Here is a 25,962-nt window from a genome sequence, read left to right on the forward strand (position 1 = left end):
AAGAGAAATTGTGTTGGATTATTTCAATGCATGATAGCATCAAAACCGACATTATGAAGCGGGAAGTATTTTGAGCCCAGGCGTGGCACTGAGGCGGCAGCAGCCAAAGCAAGGAGCTTATAAATCATAGAATTCCAACAGTATGAGAAGGGGGCTATTTGGCCCATCGAGTCTGCACCAACCCTCTGAAAGAGCACCCCACCTTGGCCCACTTTCCTGCCCTATCCCCACAACCCCATAACCCCACCTAATCTGCGCAATAAGGGGCAATTTATCGTGGCCAATCCACCTAGACTGCACTTCTTTGGACGGTGGAAGGAAACCGGAGCACCCGGGGGAAACCCACGCAGACACGGGGAAAATGTGTAAACTCCACCACAACCGGAATTGAACCCGGGTCCCTGGCGCTGTGAGACAGCAGTGCTAACCACTTTGCCACCGTGTCGCTTGGCTTGATGAAAATTGGTCCTCGGGCCTTATCTGAATAATTCACAGGTTTCCATAGACATATGAAAGGAAATGACCATTTAGGCCATTTGCATCACTGGCATTGTCTCTCAGGTAAGTACTGTATGAACAGTTCATCCAATTGCCCAAAAGCTGATCGACACATACTCACACAAACAGCCAATACCTAGATGGTTGTTCATTTATTAAGACTGTATCAACTTAGGTTACGGGTTGGGGTAGCGCAGTGTTTAGCACTGCTGCCTCCCGTCACTGTCCGTGTGGCGTTTGCACATTCTCCCTGTGTCTGTGTGGGTCTCACCCCACAACTCAAAGATGTGCCGGGTTGGTGGATTGACCATGCTAAATTGTCCCTTAATTGGAAAAAGATTTTAAAAAAAACTTGGGCTACAAGGTGAGTGTGGAGTGTGTGTGTGTGTTGGGGTGGGGCGGGGGCGGGGGGGGGGGGGGGGGGGGGCTGGTAGAAGCAGTCTGAATATCTTATTTTGCCCTTATTTTGGGCATTATAAACTTTCGTTACCAATGGCAATTGAAAAACAAATTCAGGAAACGTTTTGCATGTAGGTATTATTTATGTCACTCAGCAGGCAGAATATTGGTGAAAGTAAAGATTATATTTCAATAATGAAACATCATAATTGCAAACTGATATTATTAGATTAGAAAACTAGCAGCATAAAAGTGGTGAAAACTTACATGTTGTAGAAAGAATGTAGAATGGGCTATTGTAGTAAATATGGCAAGCTATAGGAAATATTTCTATTTACAAAGCTGGATAAGGCTCGCTTCATAATTTTGTCTTGTGTATTAAATTCACTTATATGGGTCTATCTAACATTTGCACGTGACCCATCTCCCATTTATGTGATCTTCAACAGAATATAAGTAAAGCCTTGTCACCAAATTTAAAGGAAAAAGCAAAACAACATTTTGTTTGACAATATATACAAATCTATGTTAGTCACAGCTCCATTGGTAGGACTCTTGCTTCTGAGAGACAGTTGTGGAAAGAAATCCATTCCAGATATTTGAGCATGTAATCTAGGCAGATGCTTCAATGCAGCACTCAGCGATTCCTGCACTGTCAGAGTGCCTGTTGGATATGATGCTACACCGAGGCCTCCCTCAACTGGAGTACAGGTTTCTCTGTAATGCTCCATTTAACATTTTGTTGCTGTACGTGGATTGGTTTTTTTCCATTTAGATTTTATAGCATGACTGTGCACACACATTATTGAGCTTGGTTTTGCTGGACCATCCAGTCTACTGCACGGCTGTACACATGCAGTTTAGAAGGAATAATAATCCCACTGCTTTTCTCTCCACTTCCTGACCAATATTTATCCGTTCAACCAATATCATTAAAAACAGATTCTCTATTCACTATTTCATTGTTGTTCCTGAGACTTTGCTATATACAAGTTGATTGTTGATTGAGCCCAATAAAAGGTACAAATTGGTTGTTGTATTTACTAACAATACAAGAGAAGGCGGGGTGGGAGGGTAGTTACTTCATTGGCTATAAAGCACTTTGACACATTCTGGACCAAATAATATGATTACACGCCAACGGTGGTTTCCCCACCCATATCTCCAGGCCCGTTGTTCACACACACCTGATAAACAGTGATTGCCATCAATTAGAGGCAAGGGTAGGTTGTAGACCATCACCCTGCCCTATGAGTGCTGGAGGGCAGGGTGTGCCGTCTCTGAGGTTGCAGGCAGTGACCTGGAACAAGCTCATGGTCAGCACTTTAAAGGGCCACCTGGCATGGGCATTGTCATGTAACCATTGGATGATCAATCAACTACATCTACACAAGTGAAGATTTGTACATTTTCCAGTCTGGCCAGGTTAGTCAATTAAAATTTCAGCTAATCTCTGCCAGCCGCTTTAATCTTCAAATGTGGCAGAAATTTTAAAAATCATCACATCTCCCGCCCTTTGGCAATGAGGAATTGTACATTTATCACATGTTTCCATTGCATAATTGTCTGCACCATTGGATCGAGAGGAGAAGCGCTCTAGAAAGAGCAAAGCTGCTCCTAGGTTCAGTAACACCGCCCTTGGTGCTTTCTCGTGTGCACCATATAATCGATATAATTATCTTATTTCAAACACTGGAAAAGGAGGGCCAAGAGTTCACCAAATCCCGCTGTAGCAATGGCAAGACGCACAAGAGAAACCTTTGCCATATTAAGGCATCATTCGTGTCACAGCCATCCACTTGGTTGCAGCCAGGGCCATCAGCAGGAGCAATGCCGTGGTCCCTCAACTCATCATTTCCCTCAGAGAATTGGCTGCCATCTGGCGTGTCATCCTCCTCCAGGGCACCTCCTCTTTGGATGGCAATGTTATGGAGTGCACAGCAAACCACAACCACCAGGGACAGTCATGAGGAGGAGTAGTGAAATGCACCTGTCTAGGCATAGGAATTGCAACTTTAGGAGACCGTTGGTCTGCTTCATTATGGCCCTGGTCCTGGTGTGGCTCTCACTGTGCCTCCTCATTTATCAGATATTGTTGGCACCCTCATCGGCTTCATTATCCACCATTTTTGTGGATAGCCCTCATCACCTAATAACCATCCCTCCAAGGAATGTAGGCTGGTGAAAAGGTTTGGAATCTCTGAGTTCCTAAGGATATATGAGTCGTGACTGCTGCCTGCGTACCTGGCTCACACCTACATGACCCGCTGCTTATGGTTACACAGCAGCTGCGCATTGATCGAGCGGAAGCCCTGTCTGTTTATGAAGGTACATAGCTATCCAGCAAGACCCTGATAGGCAGTCAATGGCTCAATGCACCCTGGAAAAACCTGCAATCACTACATACACCCTGGAAAAACCTGCAATCACTACATATCCCCTGGCTCTATTTATCTGACTGCGAAAGATGTAGGGCGAAATTCTCCCAACGAGCGACAAAGTGCCGGCGCCGGAGTGAAAACCGGAGTTTCACTCCGGCGTCGGAGGCCGCTCCTCACCCCCTATTCACCCACCAGAGGGGGCTAGGAGCGGCGCAGTGCCAATTTCGCGTGCCGGGCCTTGGCGCCGCAGCAAAGCGGCGCCGCGTAAATGACGCGGCCAGTGGCGCTTAAATTACGTCACCCGCGCATGCGCAGGTTGGCCGGCACCAACCTGCGCATACGCGGTTGCCGTCCTCCCCGCGGGCGCCCCGCAAGACATGGAGGATTGACCTTGCACCCCCCTGGTGCTCAATCCTCCCTCACCCTCCCCACAGGCCGCACACGCAACGTTCGCGCACTGTTCACGCCGGCAGTGACCAGGTGTGGTTGGCGCCGGCGTGAACCCATCAGATTGGGCAGGCCGCTCGGCCCACCCGGGCCAGAGAATCGCCGCTCGCCTGTTAGAAACGGCGAGCGGCGGTTTTACGAGCGGCCTGTCGTGAAACGCGGCACGCCATTTTGGAGGGGGTGGGAGAATCGCGTGCGGGTGCCAGGGCGGCGTGGCGGGAATCGCCCGGCACTCCCGCGATTCTCCCACCCATCGTGGGGGTCGGAGAATCGGGCCCGTAATTCCAAGCCCTTTGGAAGATTGTATCTGTAAATACCTTGATGAAATGGTGTGCAGCGGATTGTGTTATCTCACTGAAGTGCCCACAGTCTATTTGGAATTTGCCTATTGCAAAGAAATAAAGTGCGACTGTCAGCTTCAAAGTGACAGGTTTTGGGTAGCTCCCAAGGCAGTTGGATGATGTCTCCCCTGTGAGTATCTCACATACTAATGCTGCAGTCACTCTTGAAAGCCGAAGTCTTTATCTGTATGATTCTCACTTAATTGCAGGGAGCTGAATTGCTACCTGTACATTCTTCAGGTAGTATAAGCTTGTCTGCACCTTCAATGAGGATTTCTAGTCTCAACTTGACCTCAGGAGTCTGCCCATTGCTCTGTCCCTTTGCCGAGGAACCACAGGCAACCTGAGCATCTCTGTGTTCTCTTCTTTCTCTATCCCACTCCTCCTCCTCACTAGAAGTTTGGCTCCAGCGAAAATCTGTCTGACTCTGTCTGAAGCAACAGTGCTGACCACTGTGCTACCCTGCCGCCCACCACAATGCCAGACAGCATGAAAAGGTTTTACAATCGAACTTCTGTAACATGAGGTGATTTAGGTAGGATAGACTATCTCCTTTTGACAAAGCGAAAAGAGATGGTGAACCATTTGCTCAGACAACGTTTACAGCATCAGATGCTTTGTCAAACAGAGTAGATGAGGCAGAAACCATTGCATCCCTTAAGAGAGCAGCGTTTAAAGGTTTGAAGCAGAGATGGACACAAAGCTATGAGGGGAAAGTGGGATTGGCTTTCGACTGCGCTCGCACAGGGCAACAGACAGAAATGGCTTTACACGGCGCTGAATGATGCCATCATTCTGCACTGGTCTTTCCTGGCCCTTTCAACTGTAGACATGTTGACAGCAAGTCCTGGTAGCATTCGCTAGAAGGCAGCAGAGAGAACATTCGCGGTAACCATAGAGATTCAATGATACGTGATAACCTAGCAACGGACTGCAACACTATAAACAAACCACATCGCAGCTGCACTCAGGGAGATTTCCTGCCTTCAGAATTCTGCAGCCGCAGCCAGCTCGCTGGAAACAAAATGCCTGAGACCAGGGACCCATTCCCTTTCCCGAGATATGAAAACGATGATGATTTCAGGGGTCAGAATAAGGACACGCAGGTATTACAACAACATTGACATTTTTGGCAACTCGCACTTTGCACATTTCCACCTTGCACCTTATTGGGGATTTCTCATTTTTAAAAACATACAAATTTGACTAACTTTGTGAGAATAAGTTCAGCATTTAGTGAGCTTTGTCTTTTTGACGCACGAGTTTTGGCACGTAAGAAGAGCTACTAGACTTCTGCAAGATTGCTAAGGGGGTGCATTCCAGTTTTTCTTCTACCTGGAATCCTCCACGCAAGTGCATTCTACTAAATATTGCCAGCTTATTAACTTCTGTAGTGTGCAGCAAGTTACTGAGTAAAAACACGATTTCATAAGTAAAATGCATGCAGGAACTTCACATTGTAAAGCAGTTTCGAGTGACAATGCTGACAGCAGCTTAGCAAACCCCCCCCCCCCCCCCATCCCCATAAAAATCAATTCAATTTAGTGACATTATTTTTCAAAGTCCCTCGAATAGTCACTGGGCATAAAATTGGACTTGGGACGACTTTTTAAAAGTTAATGCTCCGAGGACATGAGTCGTGGTTCAGTGGGTGGCACCTCTTGCTTATGATTATCACAAGGTTCTGGATTCAAGCCCTCCTCCAAGGTTTGTGTATGAAGGCAATGCTGGTGCTTCAGTGTGGCACTTCGGAAAGTATTATCTTTTGGATGAGTTGTTAAAACTGTGGTCCCATTTAGATGAGGAGCAGGGGGCGGATTCCTTGACCCAATAGTTTATCCCTCAATGCAAAAACAGATTACCTGGTCGTTATCAGAGTGCTGTTGGTGGGAGATTGCTTTGTGCAATTTGGCTGCTTCATTTCCTATATTATGAAGTGCCTGCACTTCAAAAGTATATTATTTACTCTCAAGTGCTTTCAGACCTCCAGTTATTGTGAAAAATGCTTTAAAAGTGCAAGTCTTCTTTATATCCAATAGTCTGAGTTATTTGGATTATTTACAAGTTGCTTTCAGATACCGATTCTCTTCTTAACTGTGATTACTTCCTGCAACATTCTTACTATCGATGTAAACTACAGAGTGGATTCATTGCAAACATAAGTTGGGTATAAGGGGCATATATTATCTCACTTTCCAGACAACATAAAAACAGGGAGTGTTTTTAACTATGAAGAGAACAAGGGACGTCAGGAAGTAACAAGACAACTTAATATCCTGGACCAAATGATGTCAGAGGACACTTGAGGCAGAAAACGATGAGGCAATACATTGTGGGGAATAAATAACGAGAGACAATGTGCACTAAATGGGAACATTTGAAAGGAAGCAGAGGCTTAGTGGTTCAGATTCCCAGGACTTTTTACATAGAAGGAAAACTTCATTAAAGAAAAACTGGTAAAAGGAAAGCAGGGCCGAGATTTTACAAATTAGAGAGTGGAGAAATTTTAAATCCATATCAACCATTTTTAGGACACTGCTAGGATGTATGTTCAATTTGGGGCACCTTTCGGAAAAATACCAAGACCATGGAGAAGGCACAGAACAGATTCACTAAGATAACATGGACCAGAGCTTTAATTAAGAATAGAGGCCAATTAGACTGTAGCTTATTTCATCCGAGATGAGATTAGGAGGAGACTGAAAATGGCACTACAGTAACTAGAGAACACAAATTTAAGATCATCATGATTGAAAGACTACACTGCCTACCCAGCCAGGGAATCTTGCAGCATGATGCCATACCCTGGCAATATGTAGGTTTAGTGATTCTTGGAGGTAAAGGTGGTGAGTAGGATATTGTTTGGGGTTTAAGGATGATTACAGAATAGTTGAAGCTCAAGATGAGGGAGTCCTAAGGTCAATGATGTGGAGGGAAGGGTACTTCAAGGAGAGATCAGGGTTCAGAGAAGAGTCCAAGATCACAGGGAAGGTCAGAGGTTGTCAAAGAGGTAGAGATAGCAGCTGACATCATGGACCAATGATGGGAGTGTTGATGATGGATGGGGGGGGGGGGGGGGGGGGCAGGAATGTTTGATCATGCTGGGAATTAATGATACATCAGATTGTGAAGATGATTGGAGAGTGCTTACAGGTCAGCTTGATGAGCTTGGAAGAAACACACCTGCTCTGGCTGGTCCAGAAAAAGTGAAGGAGAATTACTGCCTGTTGGATCCACCCCTTCTTGCCTCCTTTAACTGCCTGCTTCCCAAGGTTTAGGAAATATGGTGAACTTATAATTAAGACACTATAATCATAGGCATGTAACCTCCTTAAAAATGCCAATGATCAAACTGCCCAAAGAGAGCCCCTTGTCCCACATCCACTAAAACTGAAAGTAAAGTGCCCCAAAATTGACACTTATTCATTCTACCAGTGGCCTAAAAATAATTTCTAAGTTGCCTGCAAAGTCAAATAGTATGTATCCCTAATAACCATGTCCCGTTTGTAATGCATCCCCTTTGTAGTTTGCAAGAATAGTAATTGCTGCAGGAAGCAATCACAGTTAAGAAAGGAATCAATTTATTAAAGCAACTTAAAAGAATTAAAATGACTCAAATTGTTGGATATAATCACTGGATGTCTGAAAACACTTCACAGTGAATGAATTACTTCCAAACTTTATCCACTCTTTTGGCGTTGATCTTGCTCTGTACTCAGCATCCTTAGTATCACCTGCCTACAGGCTGTTTGTAAATGGGCTGTGGTGTTTTCTAAATTACAACAATGACTGCAATTTATTTACTGGCTATAAAACACTTTGGGCAGCACAGTAGCACAGTGGATAGCACGGTTGCTTCACAGCTCCAGGTTCCCAGGTTTGATTCCCGGCTTGGGTCAGTGTTTGTGTGGAGTCTGCACGTTCTCCCCGTGTCTGCGTGGGTTTCCTCCGGGTGCACCAGTTTCCTTCCACAAGCCCCGAAAGACGTGCTGTTAGGTAATTTGGACATTCTGAATTCTCCCTCTGGGTTCCCAAACAGGCGCCGGAATGTGGTGACTAGGGGCTTTTCACAGTAACTTAATTGCAGTGTTAATGTAAGCCTCCTTGTGACAATAAAGATTATTTAATTATTTATTTAAACTTTTGGTCATCCTGAGGCCATGAAAATTGCTTTATAAATACAAGTCGTCTTCTTTTTTTCCATCATTCCATCTTTAATTCTTCTTCATCCAATAATTGTGTTGCCATTATCACATCTGCCCTTTAATGGAATTCTCCCATTCATTCCTAAAGCTGCCTCAAAGAAATTTAGCTTCCTCTTTCCTGTTAACCATTTTTCCATTCAACAACCCCTAACTTGCCATGACACTTAGGGTTGTGCAGAATCTGAGTAACTCTTGTACGTTTGGAAGTCTCCTATACTCCATCCCTCTTTTCTTCTCAGCAGATGAGAGAAAACCTGTTAGAAAGGTATTCTTATCTCGCCTTTGGGCCGCCATGATTTATTTATCTTGTACTTTAGCAGTGCTGTAATAATCAGCACTTGCTGGGAACTTTCTTGTTGCAGTATCCTTCCAAAGCTGCATTCTACTAGCTATTCCTTTTCGTTATGTCTGTACTGTTTCCTACTCCAACTCATTATTTTTTTATAACCTCAGAACTTAACACCTCCTTCCTTCCCTAAGCCTTTCCTTTCTCCTACAATTATTGGGTATTTGAACAAGAGGTTTTGTATCATCTTATCACCACTGCCTGTTCGAAAATTATTTCCAAGATTAAATTTTATTCTTTTCACATTAATACTGAGTTTAATTTTAGTTATAGTTTGCATAAACCATTTTTTTTTCTAAATTAGGTCATTACTGCCTTGCGCGGATCTTAAGGTTGCAATATAAATCTGGAGCCAGGACCCCACCTGGCTCCCAATTGATACGTAGCTCCAGAAGTACATAGTCTCATGCCTCTTGCGTTTGACAGTACATAAAAAGGAATAGAATGAGTGTAATATTAAAGTGGACCCAAAGAGCGTCCTGGCATTTTTTTAAAGACCTCTTGTAAATATTTTAAATCTTCTTGGAGATCATTTAAATCCTTGGTAAGTGTATACACAGCCACCTGCATTAATTTTTCAGGTATGTATTTAACAACGTGGGAATGCAGCTTGCTCCTGTGTGGGAAAATTCACAGTTCCAACAGCAAGTGTCCCAAAGTATAATGTATCATTTGATTTATTGATGAAAATACAATCCTTTTAATTCAGATCAATTTTTCTCATCGTTTTACTTAATGAAAGGATCACCGGCTGAGAACTGACTGCCAAACAAAATGAAACTTCGGCTTTGCAGTTACTCAGCAGAAGAGAGTTAATCCAATTAAACTGAGCTGGTTTCAAAGCCGATTGTAGTTCTGAAAGGAGAGTGCCACAGATCACCCAGTATGTTAAATATTTTTATCAGTGAGCACAGCAAAGGGTGGGGGTTGTGCTCGCCTTGATGTTTTGCATTCTTACCTTCCTGCAGGGTCAGCAGTATCCCAAACCAACTCATTTAGCTCAACAGGAGGATCCATGGAATCGACTCAATGCAACATTAACTGTGTCGAGTGCAAACAAAGGAATTTACATCTATAATCCCAAGGTATAAAATACATGAAACTTTAAAACCTATGGAGGTGATCCCTACCTGTTGGTAAATTGCTGTCATCTGTAAAGTGAAACTCTAATCGCTTTTGGGAGGTTGCTGACAAAATCAGTAGAAATTAGGCCCACTGAAGATCATCCACTCAGAATTATTTGAGACATGGGTATTTGTATTTCTGTATCGAAACATCCCCATGGTTTGAATGTTTTGGTGACCAAAGCTAAACACATTATTCAAAATATTGATTCTCCAACATAGGCTTCAAACAACAGTCTTACAGAACAATTAAGTAATTTATTAGCTGATGGATCAATTAAGTTCTGCTATCCTGAATTCTCAGAATCATTATGCATGAGGTTGATTTTGGTTTTGTGAGGCTACATAATACAGATGATAGCAAATGATCAGTTTCCTTTAAGTATCTTCTGATGTTTATCCTCATTGACTTCATATGTGTAAAATCAGAAGAGGTGTGCTTCCCTGCTGATTTCCATTTTATACTATTTCACAAAGCCAAAATCTACTCCATGAATTACACTTAAAACAGTATGTATAAGAGAATAGGTGATTCTGAACTGCTGATTGAAAGGGCATAAGTTAATTTTCCAGATTGAAATGAAGAACATGATTGTGCATAGGAGCTGGAACAGATGCTTCTGGCGGGAGAGTTAGGACCTGGTTTCTATGAAGTATGGACCCAAATTTCAGAAGGATGTTCAGTACACTTAAGTGTTAACAATGTGGAGAGTGATTTTCTACTTGGTAGGCTTTTAGGCAGGTATTCAACCAGAATTGTCTTCAATTACTACCCATATGGTAAAGCTACATTTTTCATAACAGCAGTAAAGATTATGAAGGACACAATGAAGATATCTCTGTTTGTATCAAAACTACAAGCCAAAATTGTAAGATCAACATTAATAAATCTAATAGGAAATTCAGGAGACTGCTTTACCCAGAGAGTAATCAAAATGTGGAACTCGCTAGTACAAGAAGTAGTTCAAGCAAATGTCATCCATGCATTTAAGAAGATGCTAAATAAACACATGACGGAGAAAGGAATAATTTGATGTAAAGTTTTCCAGCTGGGGATAAATTAGGATATCCAACCAGATTTCAGAGAAGAACAGCATGCAAAATAAATTTTCTGACTGGTCTATACAACATAAATAAAGACCTGAACATAGCCACTGATCTGAGAGGGTAGGTAAAGGACATGCATGTGATACTATCCTGAAATAATCGCCGCGATTCGCTGGAAGAATTTCCAAGTGTTGTAGCGAGTGGGAATTGCTGCGTGTTTCCTGACGCTTGGCCCAGCAAAACTGGCAACACAATTCAACCTTAATTGGTCCACTTAACGAGGCCTCACAGGCTTCTTGTCGCAAATAGCGTTTCACCAGTCAATTCGGTGGGGCCACGCTCGTCAGCACCCCCCGTTAACAAGGTTGAGCAGCACTTAAACTGCACTTGCTCAGGCAACCCCAGTCAGCTCGCAATAATGGTGCTGAGGAGACCGGCCCCAAGGTTCCTCAGCAGTGGCGACCAAGAGGAATGTTCTGTTCCCCCGGGGGTCCCGGAGGGTAAGCCACAAGGCAGCCCGTGCTGCCTGGGCTGAGGTGGCAGCAGCTGTTAGTTCCAACAGTATGACCAAAAGCACTGGCCAGCAATGCAGGAAGGTCAACGACCTACAGTGACTGGGCAGCACGAGTGAGTAGACACCAGCGCATTTCCCGCCTCCTTCGAGGAAGGGGCCCTGAAGGTGACTGGTGTGGCCGTTAACAGGGCGGTCAACAACTCGAAAGCTGGCATACGCCGCAGAGATGAGGAACCACCGGGATCCACCCGGAGTACCTGCCAAACCTGGGTAGTGATTGCCTTACTGACTGACCCATCCCTCCAACTGACCACATGTGCATTGTCCTGCAAGTCCTCCAGTCGACAGCGCTGGCTCATCCCGAGTGGCCCCTCTCCTGACTCCGAGGAGAATACCTCAGAGGAGAGCCACCATATTAGTCGCGGCACAGCTGTCATCCCCACCCTCCACCAGCGCAGATACACACATCTCAGTGGGACATGTTAGTGGTCAGGATTCTGGGGCAGAATCTGGTGAACACCACAGAGCTGCTGATGCCCATCAGGTGGAGGCAGGAACCCCCAGGTGAGACAGCAGTCGGAGGTCTGCTGGACCCAGCTGGGTCCCAGCCTGATGCTGAGCATCTGGAAGTGGATTATCCGGAGCTGATGGAGACGATAGAGAGTTGCCAGGACATTCAGAGAGAGATGTCGGCGTCACTCTCGCAGTTCCATAGCCTCTTGGAGGAGTCCCAGAGTTTACAGGCGCAGGAGATGGCGCCGGCAATGAGTGGCACCGAGGCCAACACTGCTAGGGTGGCGACCGCAGCGGAGAGCCTGGTGCACTACGTCAGCACTATGGGTGAAGAGGTCCAAGATGTCGCGCTCTCACATGGGCATGGCCGAGGTGCTGTGGAGCTTGTCCCAGTCGCAGATGGGCATGGCTGAGGCACTGAGGAGCATCGTTGTGGGCATCGACACCATGTTGCGGTCCATGGGGAGCCGTCAGGACTGGCAGAGCCAGGCGATGCAGTGGCAGCCAGGGCTCGAACCAGCTGTCCCTCCGTGCCATGGTGAACCCCAGAGTCTTATGGGCACTGGGGCAGAGGGGGCACTGGGTGCCAACTCAGGCCCATCATATGAAGTGGCGACAGTGGCCACCAGCTCCCGCTAGTTCCACCCCTCTGATGAGGCCACTTCTTGCAGGTAGCACACAGTACAGGGTGGCACGGCTATGCATGTGCCGCTGACAAGTGAGCCAAGGCCGTCCGGCCCCAGACGTCGCCCGCCAGGGGCATCGAGGCCCACGCAAAGAGGTAAGCAGTTGGCTGCCTTGACCTCCGATGTGCATCCTGGGGAAACAAGACATAATAGTAGAGCTAGAAGAGCCAGGCACACGTTGAGGATCACAGAGGGCACCGGGATAGTGGGCTGGCGGGATTGGGGGGAAGGACCCCATCGGGAAAGGGGTACTGTACAGCACATTAAACAATTTTTTTGCACAACCATTATGATGCCTCTGTCAATACGGGCTGACCCCCGGACCCTTTGCCCATCCCTCCAGAGAACATTTTGCCCCCACCCCCCGTGGTGCTCACCCATCATCCAGCCTCCGGCTTTGGACATATCCCCGGAGCTGTGTCCCATCCCCTGGGTGTTTGGATGTTGGCTGCTGCGTATGTAGTGTTGCCTCCTGCAGTGTTCAGTCACATGGCCAGAGTCCTCAGCGGTCAGTGGGGATTATGGGTGATCAGTGGGGCAGGCGGGCATGGACAAGGGTAGCCCCCGGAATGGGGTTGGGATCCAATGGCTGGCATAGTGGTGCCATGGGCACTATTCCCCCCCCCCCCCCCCCAGTGCCTCCCTCCCCTCCACCCTCCCATGGTGGCCAACCCCTGCAGAGAGCCCCCCCCCCCCCGCTGAGCACTGGCTGGCAAACCCAGCACAACCTGGCTCTTTGTCTGTGAGCAAAGATTGCTACTCACCTCCTTGGCTCCCCACAGAATCCCTTCCGCCAGTTTCACGTTTTTCAAAAGGAGTCCTAATCAGCGCCAGCGTGAGCACTTGCTGGGGAGCACATGAATGATGAGAGGCCATTGGATATGGGGGTCACTCTCGTTAATTGTGTGGAAATGGGGCTCAGGAGGTGATAATTTATTTCTTGTCACGCTACGATGAGATCCCAATTTCACCTACGGCAGCGGGCCGGTTGAACCGCAAACTGTTTGGCACCCAGCCCGGATCTCGTTTTGGCCTCTCTATTCACCGGCCTCGTTACGCTTGAGCGCGAGTGTAACGAGGCTGGAAGATCGTGCCCTATGTGTCCTTCATAATCTTTACTGCTGCTATGAGAAAATGTAGCTTTATCATATGGATAGTAATTGAAAATAATTATGGTTGAATACGTGCCACAAAGCCTGCAAATTGGAAAGTCTGTCCATGTTGCACTGAACATCCTTCTAGGATTGTGCTCGCAATTAAAATAATAGCTACAATTTTCATCCAACCACCCGGGTGATTATGACATTACTGCCACATACCTTTCCACATTCGGATATTGCTTGCGCCTGTTATAGGTTCGACCCAGCCTGCTTATTCCAGGAAACACAAGAAGTCCTGAGGCAGTGCGAAGGAGATGGAGTCATAATATGTTTCTGCCCAAATTTTCCTCTGTTTTGCTTGCAGGGGTTAAGTAGTCGCTGGGATCAGATAAGGAGACAATCGCCCAAATATCTCCGAAACATGTTTGTGATTAATTATGAAGTATAATAATGTAAATATGCAGAAAGCGCCTTTTTGAATATAGTTGAAGTGAAAACATTTCTTTTAATTAATACTTCTACAGTTCACAGACAAGTTGCTGATTTTATAGTTTTGAAGGCTGTACATTGTTCAAACAGGCACCCAGAGACAGTCTGGATCTTCATCTTAATACTGTTTATAATCATTCAGAAGATTTTTTGAAATATAAGAATGAGGTACTTCTTCAAAAACAAACCTGCGATCCTCAGAGGTAAGTGTGTTGTAAGACAAGTTACTGTGCCATTCAAACTTTTAATAGCACAATAAAAAAATACGACAAGTGCAGTGCAGATATTCCCAATTGGGTTAGTAGTGGTTTTAGATTTATTTTTGACACCTTTTGGCATTAATTATTTCAAAGACATCATTTAGGGAAAATAGCATTTGCAACACTATGAAGATCCTTTATTCATACAGTTCAGTGCCACCTTGCCAAAAGCTCCTGCAGACAAAACAAAACTGTTCTTCATGAGGACAAAGGTAAAGATCGATCTGGTTAGTTTGCACTGCAAACAAATCAAAGGAAGGGATTAGCTGATATTAACTGCAATGTTGAGATAAAGGACAACCCACAGATGTAGTTGGCTGATTTTTCATTCAGATGACCCATTCCCCCCCCCCCCCCCCCCCCCCCCCCATACTTTCTCCAAGTATATTCCAGTGAGACTTCAAAATGCTTGCAGCATAATTTTCCCTTAACTCTGCCTGGCAGAGACTCAAATACAGCAGCAGCCACTGGAAGTGGGCTTGAGTTTCTTCCTAATGCACAGATTAGACAATCGGAGATGGCTCTGTCAGGAGCTTCCTCGCTAAGTCCTTCACTTTCAGGACCAACAAATAAAACCGGGAAGGCTGTGGAACTTCAGCCTGCTTCTTTTGGACAGCAATTGAAAGTCTTTGTTCCAGCTGCTGTCGGGAAATGGTCTACATTCGTTTTGGGTGCATGCCCATTCGAAAAGGAATTCCTGCATCAACTGCGAGAGGCATGGCAATAGAGTGAACCCAGAAATACAGGTTCAGCTGCACACGAGAAGAGTATACTTCTGCTGTGCTTCATCTGCCATGCGTAGAAAATCAGCCTCATTGAATATAGCTGGTGACTGGCGAATCATATCTAATGACATGTCCCTTAATTTGCTCACAATGGCCAGAGAGAACTGACTGCATTCAACCAGCCTGTACTTGTAAAACTCAGAACACGATGTCTAACGTTGGCTATGGTTATGTGATTGGACAGCACTTGCTGAACAATCCCAAGTGTGCCAAGACTTACACTAACAATCAATTTAATATTATCGGTTGAGTTTGCAACATTGCTCACTTATGCTTGCTAGAACCGACAAAAAGGTCATACACAGATACCTGACCTCTGCAGGCAAAAGGAACATATACAGGCATTGTGCCTTTATTGATCGAACAAAAGCTTGAGGAACAATAGTTTCCTGGTACATTCCTGTAATAACCCTCGGGAGACTCACGGGGACACCTCAATTGATCTCCCTGTGGAACTCGTGGAACACGAGCTCCCCCGCTGTTGGGTGGAGGCCCACCCAGCTGGGGCTCGTAAATTTGCCTTATAAAAGCCGGCCCGGACTGGGACTGGCGTGATCTGTAGTCCGTCTGAACTGCATGCCGTGTGGCGGCCTTTGCTTTTTGTTGATTTATTAAATATCATTTAACTTCCATCTCTGAGCTTTTGCATTCTTTTGGCAATGCCTAGAACAATCAGAGCTGAATTGCCAACCAATCATCACCCTTTTCTCATGCTGTATAAATTGTTGTTCCCTTTGGAATTTGACATATTTATATTTCTTCTGATGAATACAAGATGAAAAGCTTTAACAGAGTGTCTCTCTTTTTTCAGCAATACTCAAGTTCTGTACTACCAAGTGGCTAAATATAGCTTAATTGTTTTCTTTGCTGTTTGCATGCAAATCACTGCTGTATTTACATCTATCGCACAAATCATTGCATGTAAAATAGTTTGAAATATGATTTTTTTTTGGATTTAGCAGTGGGATTTGAATATGACTGGCACGACCAGTATTTATTGTACATTCCCAATTGCCCTTGGGAAGGAGTGATTTGCATACAAACAGCAGAATGAACAAAGCCCCAATAAGCCTTATTTGGTAGTGGAAGAAATGTTAGTTCAGATAATTCTGCACCAAAGGACAGTCAATCAAAAAAATAGTTAAGACTTTTGCATTTTCTTTGAAAGTAGCACACTTCTGACAATGTAGCATTCCCATTTTGCTATGCTGAAGTAGTAACCTAGGATACGAGATTGAACCCATAATCTTCTGGCTTGGAGAGAACAAGTCTGCTAAATGAACACAGCTGACTCTTAATTACAGTAAATATAGCATTAGTTGCATAATAAACTGTTCTTCAAGACCTGCATCAACCCCGAATGTTCCAACAAGAAAGTTATATTCTGTCCCCATGCCAACTTTCTGTCAGGGATTTCATCCCAAGGTGGCAGAACCACACACATTATGATACTGGAGTAACTATTTAAAGTGATAGCAGTAAAGTCAGAACTAGCTTTAACACTATATTATTATCCAAACAGAACTCAACTATGTACTTGCAATTTAATTTCAAATATACTTTTGAAGATTTTACTACACAAGGGCTTTTCCTCATGCTATTTTTATTTTCCCCAATTCAATTTTCCGATGTTTCCCTTCTTTTGTTTTTGTTTTGTTTTATTTTATTGTATCTCTATCTAATACCTATCTCTACAATTTAACCTCACATTTGAAGATAAAGAAAAATAGAGGACCAGGTATTATTGGGCATTCATTACTAAAGAGTATTATAGAATTAGAGAAACTTTCAGTGCAGAAGGAGACCACTTGACCCATTATCCCCAACTTTTGTCCATACCTTGATGTTCCTCATCATCAAGTGCCTGTCCAATACCCGTTTAAAATTATCAGTGGTCACCATCTTTCCCGCTACAGCATTCCTCATTCCAACAACTCTACCTCCCCACTCCCTTTTGCCAATGATTTTGAATCTAAGATGTCTGGTTATTAATCCACTCACCAGAGGGAATGGCTTTCTGTATGCATACCAAAACCTCAGTATTTTGAAAAACCGCTATTGGACCATCTCATTAGTCTCCACATTCCAAGAAGAACAGTCTTGGATTTTATAATATTTGCCTACAACTGAGGTCCATCATACCTGGTAACATCTCTGTAGGCCTCTTCTGCACCAGCACCAAGGGCCCTAATATCTTTCCGGAGTGTGATGTTACGATCCCAGCTGATGTTACTACTGGATAGTCAGGTCCCAGAATAGACCGTAACTTGTGTTTTGTTCAAGAGACATGGGTGAACAGTCACAGAACTACCAATGAACGTCTAACAAAGAATAAAACATTTATTAAATGTGAAAAGATTAACTATAATACACTACTTCTTCACTCCCACTACACCTTTATTAGTATATACAGATTTATAAGAATCACACAAGTTACAAAATATCTTAAATTCTAATATTCCTGGTAAGTCACAGTCCCTGTAAACCAATAAGCCAAATGTAGTCAGACACACCACACTCTGAAACCAAGCAGCAAATGCCACCCAATACAACATCTGTGGATTTCTCATCAAATCCCTCCAGATGCTTATCGCACAGTGAGCCAACTGGTCTCCCTGGTACTCTGATTTCCATAGCAGCGTTTCCAAACTCCACCCTCAAAACACACGCCTTAGAGTCTTCTCCCTCACAACACTTTCTCTTGAATGCTTTAACCAAGGATCCACTTGCAGTATTAGAATTTCTCCTTTCATTATTCCTCTGTCTTGGATTGCCATGTGCATTCAAGCTTCAACATCATCTCTGTTACCCAGCCCATGCCAACAGAATACTATTCCTTCACAGGCTGTATTAAGCTGTCACCTGTTATGATCCCAGTTGATGTTTTAACTGGAAGAGAAGGTTCCTGAAAGGAACCCAAGTTCAACAGACTTTGGGCGGGATTCTCTGTCCTGCTGCACCCAAAATGGGTGCAGTGTGCCCCTGCCGGCAGTGGGATCCTCAGTCCCGGCAGTCAGCTAATAGGATTTTCCATTGTGGGCAACCCCACGCCGTCAGGAAATCCGCGGGTGTGAGTGCGTTGCCAGCGAAGGGATGTATCCCGTCATCGGTCAATCCAGTCCCATAACTTTAAATTTTTTAAATCTAAAACGTTCCTTACTTGAGAAAGGACGTACTGGCGCTGGAGGGTGTGCAGAGGAGATTCACTAGGTTAATCCCAGAGCTGAAGGGGTTGGATTATGAGGAGAGGTTGAGTAGACTGGGACTGTACTCGTTGGAATTTAGAAGGATGAGGGGGGATCTTATAGAAACATTTAAAATTATGAAGGGAATAGATAGGATAGATGCGGGCAGGTTGTTTCCACTGGCGGGTGACAGCAGAACTAGGGGGCATAGCCTCAAAATAAGGGGAAGTAGATTTAGAACTGAGTTTAGGAGGAACTTCTTCACCCAAAGGGTTGTGAATCTATGGAATTCCTTGCCCAGTGAAGCAGTTGAGGCTCCTTCATTACATGTTTTTAAGGTAAAGATAGATAGTTTTTTGAAGAATAAAGGGATTAAGGGTTATGGTGTTCGGGCCGGAAAGTGGAGCTGAGTCCACAAAAGATCAGCCATGATCTCATTGAATGGCGGAGCAGGCTCGAGGGGCCAGATGGCCTACTCCTGCTCCTAGTTCTTATGTTCTTATGTTCTTATGTTCTTATGTGAAGGACCAGACTCACAGGATGACTAATTAGTTTTAACAAGGGAAAAAAAACATTTACAAATTTTAAAACGGTGTTTTTAAAACTTTTTTTCCTGGGACCAGCTTTTACCAACCGGCTCCCCTTCGCAACCCACGCCAGCTGACCTTCACGACCCACGCCGGTCGACCTTTGCCACACATGCCGGCTGGCCTTGGCGATACACACCACGTTCGCTTACCTTTTTAAAAATAAATTTAGAGTACCCTATTCATTTTTTCCAATTAAGGGGAAATTTAGCATGTTCAATCCACCTACCTTGCACATTTTTGGGTTGTGGGGGCGAAACCCACGCAAACATGGGGAGAATGTGCAAACTCCACACGGACAGTGACCCAGAGCCGGGATCGAACCTGGGACCCCGGTGCCGTGAGACTGCAGTGCTACCACTGTGCTACCTTGCTGCCCTTGTTCGCTTACCTTTGGTGCGAAAGTGAGCGTACTTGGCCCTCACTATCGCACTTGAAATAGGTGCAAATGAGGAGAGGGCAATGCGCATATCTGGTGCAGACTTCAACCAATGCCTTTATGCTGTCTTCGTCTTTGTAGAAATGGAAAATCCAAGCTCGAATGTATAGATCGTCGTCGAGGGCAATACCAAAAAATGCTCATTTTAATCAGCACTGGATACTCCTGGGAGATGCTTCTCTGGAATTCTGACAGCCTCATGGGCTTTTTAATGAGGTATCACAGGTCACGTACAGCAGCATCATCTTTTAATTTGGCATCAGTTGTAAGTTAATAACTGACTCTGGGGTCTCAACTTCAACCCACCCACCGCTTCTGGCTGGATGACTGCATACAGCCTAATTTCTATTCATTTAAAAGGTGGTAGCGGCACCATTTTCAATTTAAAAGCCAGTAGCGGCCATCGGGCGCATCTCGGGCTATCAGGACCACCACAAGAATAACTCGACTGATCACTCGAGAGTCTCCAGACACCTGCCCATGGCCCACCTGTGGGTCGTGACCCACACTTTGAAAAAATCCTGCATTAAAAGATCTTATTATGATACAATACTCCTTTACATCCTCTTAGTTTAACAAATGCACACAGATTTTAAGATTAATACAGATTACAAAACATATCTTAAGATACAATGGTCTCAGTAACACATCTCTTTAAACAGACAAGTTGGCTGTGGTCAAATACACTCTCCATTCTGAGCCATAAGTGAATGTCTGTGGATTTCCAAATAACTATGAAACAAAGATTCTGCTCCACTTTTAACAAGAAAAATATCTAGGTTTTACTACTTCCCCTTTAGGATTGCCCTTAGTGTTGGGTGATGTTGCTGGGTTATAGGGATAGGGTGGAGGTGTAGGCTTTGGTAGGGTGCTCTTTCCAGGGGCTGGTGCAGACTCGATGGGCCGAATGGCCTCCTTCTGCACTGTAAATTCTATGATTCTATGATTTCTGTGTCTTGACTGTTGTGCAAACTGTTCACAATTGCTTTAACTATCGATTCCCAGACTATTAAGATGGCATCAAACTTCCCATTTGAAATCTGCTTACTACAACTGTCTTTTTAATTTGGAACACTTTGTTTGCTTTCCCCCTTGAATTCTCCTGAAAATACATTGGGTCTCAGTTCTCTTACTCAATTACCTGGTTATCTGGTTCTTTGGGAAGCCAGCCTCTTTGCAGCTCCCATCCTGTCCATGTTTTCGTCTGGCAGAGTTGAAAGATGTTCACTCCACAGTGTGCTGTCTCCAAAGAAATTTAGCTAAAAAATAAAACATAAAACCTTCCTTCCTTAAAAGGCCCCCATTACTAAGCAACCACTACTACTTCTATTTACTCTTTATGCCACAACCTATCTAAGCACAATAGAATCACAGTTGGAATTGAAACCAACTCCCACACATAAAAACACCTTTGTCCAGCATGAACCTAACTATAGATTTTACCCTTTCAGGCACAGGAACATTAAATTAAATCCATTTCTTATTTTTATTTCTTAAATCTTATTTCTAATATTTACCTATATAAATATAAATCCCTTAAAATGACCTTTGTTTTCCTGCCACACCGACTATGGATTACCTCAAATATCTGGCTTCTCGCTAGCCAACTTCATCAGGTCTCCACCTTCCCACTCTGTCTTGAACGAAGAGCCTCTCTCTGCTCCTTTCTTTAAATTTATCGAGCAGTACCTTGTTAAGATTCCAGTTCTTTTTCCTTTTGACCAGCTTCCATGGGACTTCTCTTTCCATTTCCTAGACCCATCTTTCATTCTCACTCCACAGTATAAATATTTCCCACTTTCTCTGTCTGTTAGCTTCGACAGAGATTCATCGGACTCGAAACGTTAGCTCCTTCCTTTCCCTACAGATGCTGCCAGACCTACTGAGATTTTCCAGCATTTTCTCTTTCGTTGTAGAACTATCTGCACTTTAGCTTCTTGCTTTCCGACCCTTACTCCATCATACTGCCTCTCTGCTGTCAGTTTCTGTGAGAGCTGCTTTCTACTCAGATAACTGATTCCAGCTGAATCACACAAGTGCTTATGCTTTTCAACTTGGGCCCCTGTTTACTAAGTAACAGCCTAATCTTTCTTTAAATATTGTTTGTTTTCAAGTCGTAAACCCTTTAATTACAATTCAGGCATAGTTTAAAAGGAAACCAAAATCCAGGCACACAGGCACATTTGTTTGACAGATAGCTAACTAAAGGTTTAACTGTTTCTTACACAGAAACACAAAATTAAACTTATTAAAGCTATACTGTATTTCTAATACTTACAAATACAAATATAGATTACTTAAAACTACCTTTGTTTCGGAACAGTGTTGTCCAAAATTGTATGTAATGGAACAAAATTGATTCGTATTTATGGAACTATTCAGTATAAATCAAAGATAAAATTCTGTCATGCAGGTTGCAAGTCCTGCACCCAGCTCTGGTCTCCTCATGTTTGGTAACAGAGTACTCTTGGAAAAGGCCTTCAGAAGACACATGGGAGTAACTCCTATCTTTAATGCCCATAACTACTTAGATAAGCTTAAGGACCTGGGTTTCCTCATTTTAATGCAGAAGCAACCTGATAGAGGGGGAGGTCTTGTGGCGCAGTGGGTAACATCCCTGCCTTTGAACCAAAAGCTCTAGGTCTGATGTTATCCCAGTACTTAATGGCCAAGGAAGGTGCATTCATAACGCAGCCAAACAGGTTGAGCATCAACTTTCCAATCCTTCCTACACACACCAATGGCAGGCGGTAAGAGTGGGAGAGACTCCTGGTCTGCCATGCTTGATGAAGAGTGGCACCCCTCAAGCCCCTGGCAATAGACTAGTGACCTGTTCCAGGTTAAACTATCAATGGAAACATATATAAGGAAGTATGCCTCATGCACCACTAGGTTTGAAGGTCCATGAAATAATGAAAGAGTTGGATCAGATGACATATTGGGGAGAACAAGAATATGAATCTAAACCAGGAATTTTCAAACTCAGGGTCGCAACCCTGAGTGGGTTGCGGGCAGGTTTCGGGAGGGTCACGGCACCTGGTCGCAGTATTCCCAATCGCAGGGGGAACGCCCAACGCCCACGACTGGCTTTCAAAAATGCCAGCCACGACGGGCTTTTGAGATTGCCGGTCTTCACACGCATGCTTATCGGATCAAGCAGTGCACAGGCCTGGAGCCCAGTGGGGTGGACCGCTTCCTCCTGACATTAGCGTGCTGTCCGGGGCCAGTTTTTTTCCACAAACGACAGACTTCTCCCACCGGAAGCGGTGGCAGAGAGCAGGTCACACCCCGTATGGTGACGTCACATGTTATGGGTGCGAGAGAGATTCCTCCATTTTGCAGGAACAAAGCAGCATAAAGATGATTTCTTGAGGTATGGGTTATTAATTGTTCCACTGCAAATCAGGTTCAAAGTTCATGTGTGTTATATGCAGGGAAGCACTGGCAAATGAAAGTTTAAAACCCTCAAAACTTCAAAGATATTTGAAGACTAAACATGGTGAATTCGGACAAACCTCTTTATTTTTTTCAACGGATGCTGTGTGGGTTGCAAAGGTTGGCCGGCGTAGGTTGCGAAGGTCGGCTGGTGTAGGTCCTGAAGGATGGCTGGTTGGTAAAAATGGGTCCCTGGTAAAAAAGTTTGAAAAACACTGATCTAAACTATGCAAGAATGGGAATTGACAGGATAGTAAATAGTGTTTCCCCAGGGACTAATGATAATTTGGAAAAGATTATTATTGGCTATTATGATGGGTGCTGACTCTCTGCACATCAGAAATGCTGTTAACGAGCAAAACATTTCATATCCTGGAAAATTACCTCTGTGAACATACAGCTTAACTGTTTGCTACATTTTCTTAATTACTTGCAGAGGTTGTTGGTTAGGCATGGATGAGCAACAACCGGAAGACATTTTGCGTCGGAAAATAGCAAAGGAGACAGTGCAAAAAGACATTTGTGGTTGTGCACCTGAGGAGCCAGAAGCCAGAGCTCATTATTTATGTGAAAGACCACCCCCAAGACTTTGGATGTCACCAGCAAAATTATCAATTTATAGCATTGACGGAACAATAAGTGAGAAATCAGTTCTGTAAATTTTACATGTATTTATTTCTGTAATGTGTGTTGCCTAGCAAGCTTAGCTGCTGGTGTTAGGGTGCACCTGCCGCCGTCCCCACTTCCTGCCCACATACATACCCTTCAATAATTAGTTATTTGAAATTAATCAGAAATGGGACATATAAAGATTTCCAAAATGCAGTAGTTGATTCATTTTGTTTGGGCGTGAAAATAACGAAATGAACATCGCCAGATAATCTCCATATGTAAATAAAATTCCTAAGTGCAGAAGGAGGCCATTTGGCCCATCGAGTCTGCACCGACTCTCCGAAAGTGCACCATGCCTAGGCTCATCCCCCCTGCCCAATCCTCGTAACCCCACCAAAGGGGCAATTTAGCATGGCCAATCCACCTAAACTGCACACCTTTGGACTGTGGAAGTAAATCAGAGCACTCAGAGGAAACCCATGCAGATATAGGGAGAATGTGCAAACTCCACACACAGTCACTCAAGGTCAGAATCGAACTGGGTCCCTGGCGCTGTGAGTCACCAGTGCTACCCACTGTACCATTGTGCTGCCCTATAGTATTCACAAATTAGGCCTGACATCAGTCCAAAGATGTGCAGGTTAGGTGGATAGGCCATTCTAAATTGCCCCTTAGTGTCCAAAAGATTAGGTGGGGTTACTGGGTTACAGGAATAGGGCGTGGGCCTCGGTAGGGTTGGTGCAGATTTGATGGGCATTTAAATCAAGGAAATTTAGATATAGCTCAACATGAAAGGTGTAATTTTAACCCTGTTTGCTCTGTGGAAATCAGGTCAGCACACAGTTGAATTTACCACACGACAATTGTCTTCCGACGTCAAGCTCCCTTTTCCAGCCTTCCATTTAAAAAAAAATTTAGAGAACCCAATTATTTTTTTTCCAATTAAGGGGCAATTTAGTGTCACCGATCTACGTACCCTGCACATCTTTTCGGTTGTGGGGGCGAAACCCACGCAATCGGGGAGAATGTGCAAACTCCACATGGACAGTGACCCAGAGCCAGGATCGAACCTGGGACCTCGGCGCCGTGAGGCAGCAATGCTAACCACTGCGCCACCGTGCTGCCTCAGCCTTCCATTTTAACACGCTCTTCTGAGGTGACAGAAAGGACATACCCACTTGTATCTGACAGGTCTTTGTTTAAAGATGCAGATCGAGCACCAAATGACCCGACAAGGAAAGATAAGGCCTCCCTGGCTTTGGTTCTTCACCAATAAATGTGAGCCATGCACTTGTCCTTTCCCTCAGGGCTTCCCTTTGTGATAGGGATCATTCCACTATTAGCCGCTTGCAGCTTCCTGTGGCTTGTGCACGTTGCTCCTGTCCACCAGCCAGCTGTACCTCCTCTCCAAATCAGAAAGGGAACTGCTCGGGTGCACGCAGATCAAACCTGGGAGTCAAAACTTCCTGGCTTCATTGCTGAGGTCAGGATGGTTTGGCACCTGCTTCAGCATTGTCCTGACTTGAAATTGTGTTTTATTTTTGAAAATCTATACTTGCCCAAATTAATGATGATTGCCTTTTCGCACTCCTTAAAAGACCTAGTTGGTAAACATTCCATGATCCTCAATTATCGTGGACTCCATGTTGCTGCGCCATAATAATTTCACCAAAATCGTGTTGGAAGCCTTATTTCTGTTGCAGTTCCAGTGAAGTTACGGTGATGCTCCAGCAGAAGGCCTGGGGAAAGTTAAGAGTTGTTTTTATATTACTGAATTATGTATGAGAGGGAGGCCCAATTAGTGATCTCTGTTCCATTATGAAATCTCAACTAGGAATGTAGTAGAACATTGCATTGTTATTTCTTCCTATGTGAGAGGAAAAAATATCAATTAACGTTCTTCTCTGCTGTTAAGTACTTACATGAGAGCATGCAGTGAAGAGAAGGTCAATTTTAGAAGTGATGCTGCCCCAGTCAGATTCAAATATGCTCCTGGCACTCATTGTTGAGACACACACTCATGCTATCACAGAGCTGGACACTACTAGACCTTTGAATTCTTGTCCTTCATGAGAAAACAGAAAAATAAATTAGTTGTGGAAGAGATTGTATTTTAGTCTGAATGTTAACATGTTTTGTTCACTTTTCTTCACAGGAAGCCAACACACAGCTGCCACCAACCGGGGATATTCTAGAAAATTTGATGGTGGCTTCTTTACAAACTGAATTGGTAGAAGGTTCTTTACAATACTCGACTAATATTCCAATTGACTCTTTTGTTTTTCTCCTTAAATAACAAATGGCAAGATGATGAGCATGGAGCAACAATACCGTGAAGTAGAATCTCATTCATGGTCTTTTCATCATGAGAGAATTAAATGATTGCAATAAGAAAACTCAAAATGTCGTCTCACAAAATTTTTAACTTTAAGCTTTTTTTTGGACGTGCAATTCGAAGGTTAGCTTTGGTGCATGACCAAGGTGTGGTGGTATGACTAGGAGCGCTGCCATTGGTGCAGAGCACTGGTTTCCCATTGGCTCTGGCTGGTCATGTGCTTCTCTAGACAAC

General features: G+C 44.3%; 1 protein-coding gene and 2 long non-coding RNA genes across 3 annotated transcripts in view; 1 reads left to right on the plus strand and 2 right to left on the minus strand.

Annotated features, from left to right (window-relative positions):
• Nucleotides 1-5,006: 5,006 nt before the first annotated feature.
• Nucleotides 5,007-25,783, plus strand: c15h1orf194 (chromosome 15 C1orf194 homolog). The gene is made up of 5 exons (XM_038820367.1): nt 5,007-5,172; nt 9,586-9,702; nt 14,181-14,293; nt 23,218-23,420; nt 25,549-25,783. The coding sequence occupies exons 1-5, from the start codon at nt 5,092-5,094 to the stop codon at nt 25,617-25,619; spliced, it is 585 nt and encodes a 194-aa protein (XP_038676295.1). The 5' UTR covers nt 5,007-5,091; the 3' UTR covers nt 25,620-25,783.
• LOC119978601 lies at nt 14,246-20,739 on the minus strand. Its single transcript, XR_005463505.1, has 3 exons — nt 20,488-20,739; nt 17,278-17,456; nt 14,246-14,524 (listed from the first exon to the last, which is right to left on the minus strand). It is a non-coding gene; the product is annotated as an uncharacterized LOC119978601 (long non-coding RNA).
• The window catches only part of LOC119978600, a 29,853-nt gene continuing 28,343 nt past the window's right edge, over nt 24,453-25,962 (minus strand). The window contains exons 2-3 of the long non-coding RNA XR_005463504.1: nt 25,316-25,458; nt 24,453-25,132 (exon numbers count right to left, since the gene is read on the minus strand). This is a non-coding gene — a long non-coding RNA (uncharacterized LOC119978600). The remainder of the gene's footprint in view (nt 25,133-25,315; nt 25,459-25,962) is intronic.

This window comes from Scyliorhinus canicula, chromosome 15, assembly GCF_902713615.1.
Source record: "Scyliorhinus canicula chromosome 15, sScyCan1.1, whole genome shotgun sequence".
Classification (NCBI taxonomy): Eukaryota; Metazoa; Chordata; class Chondrichthyes; order Carcharhiniformes; family Scyliorhinidae; genus Scyliorhinus; species Scyliorhinus canicula.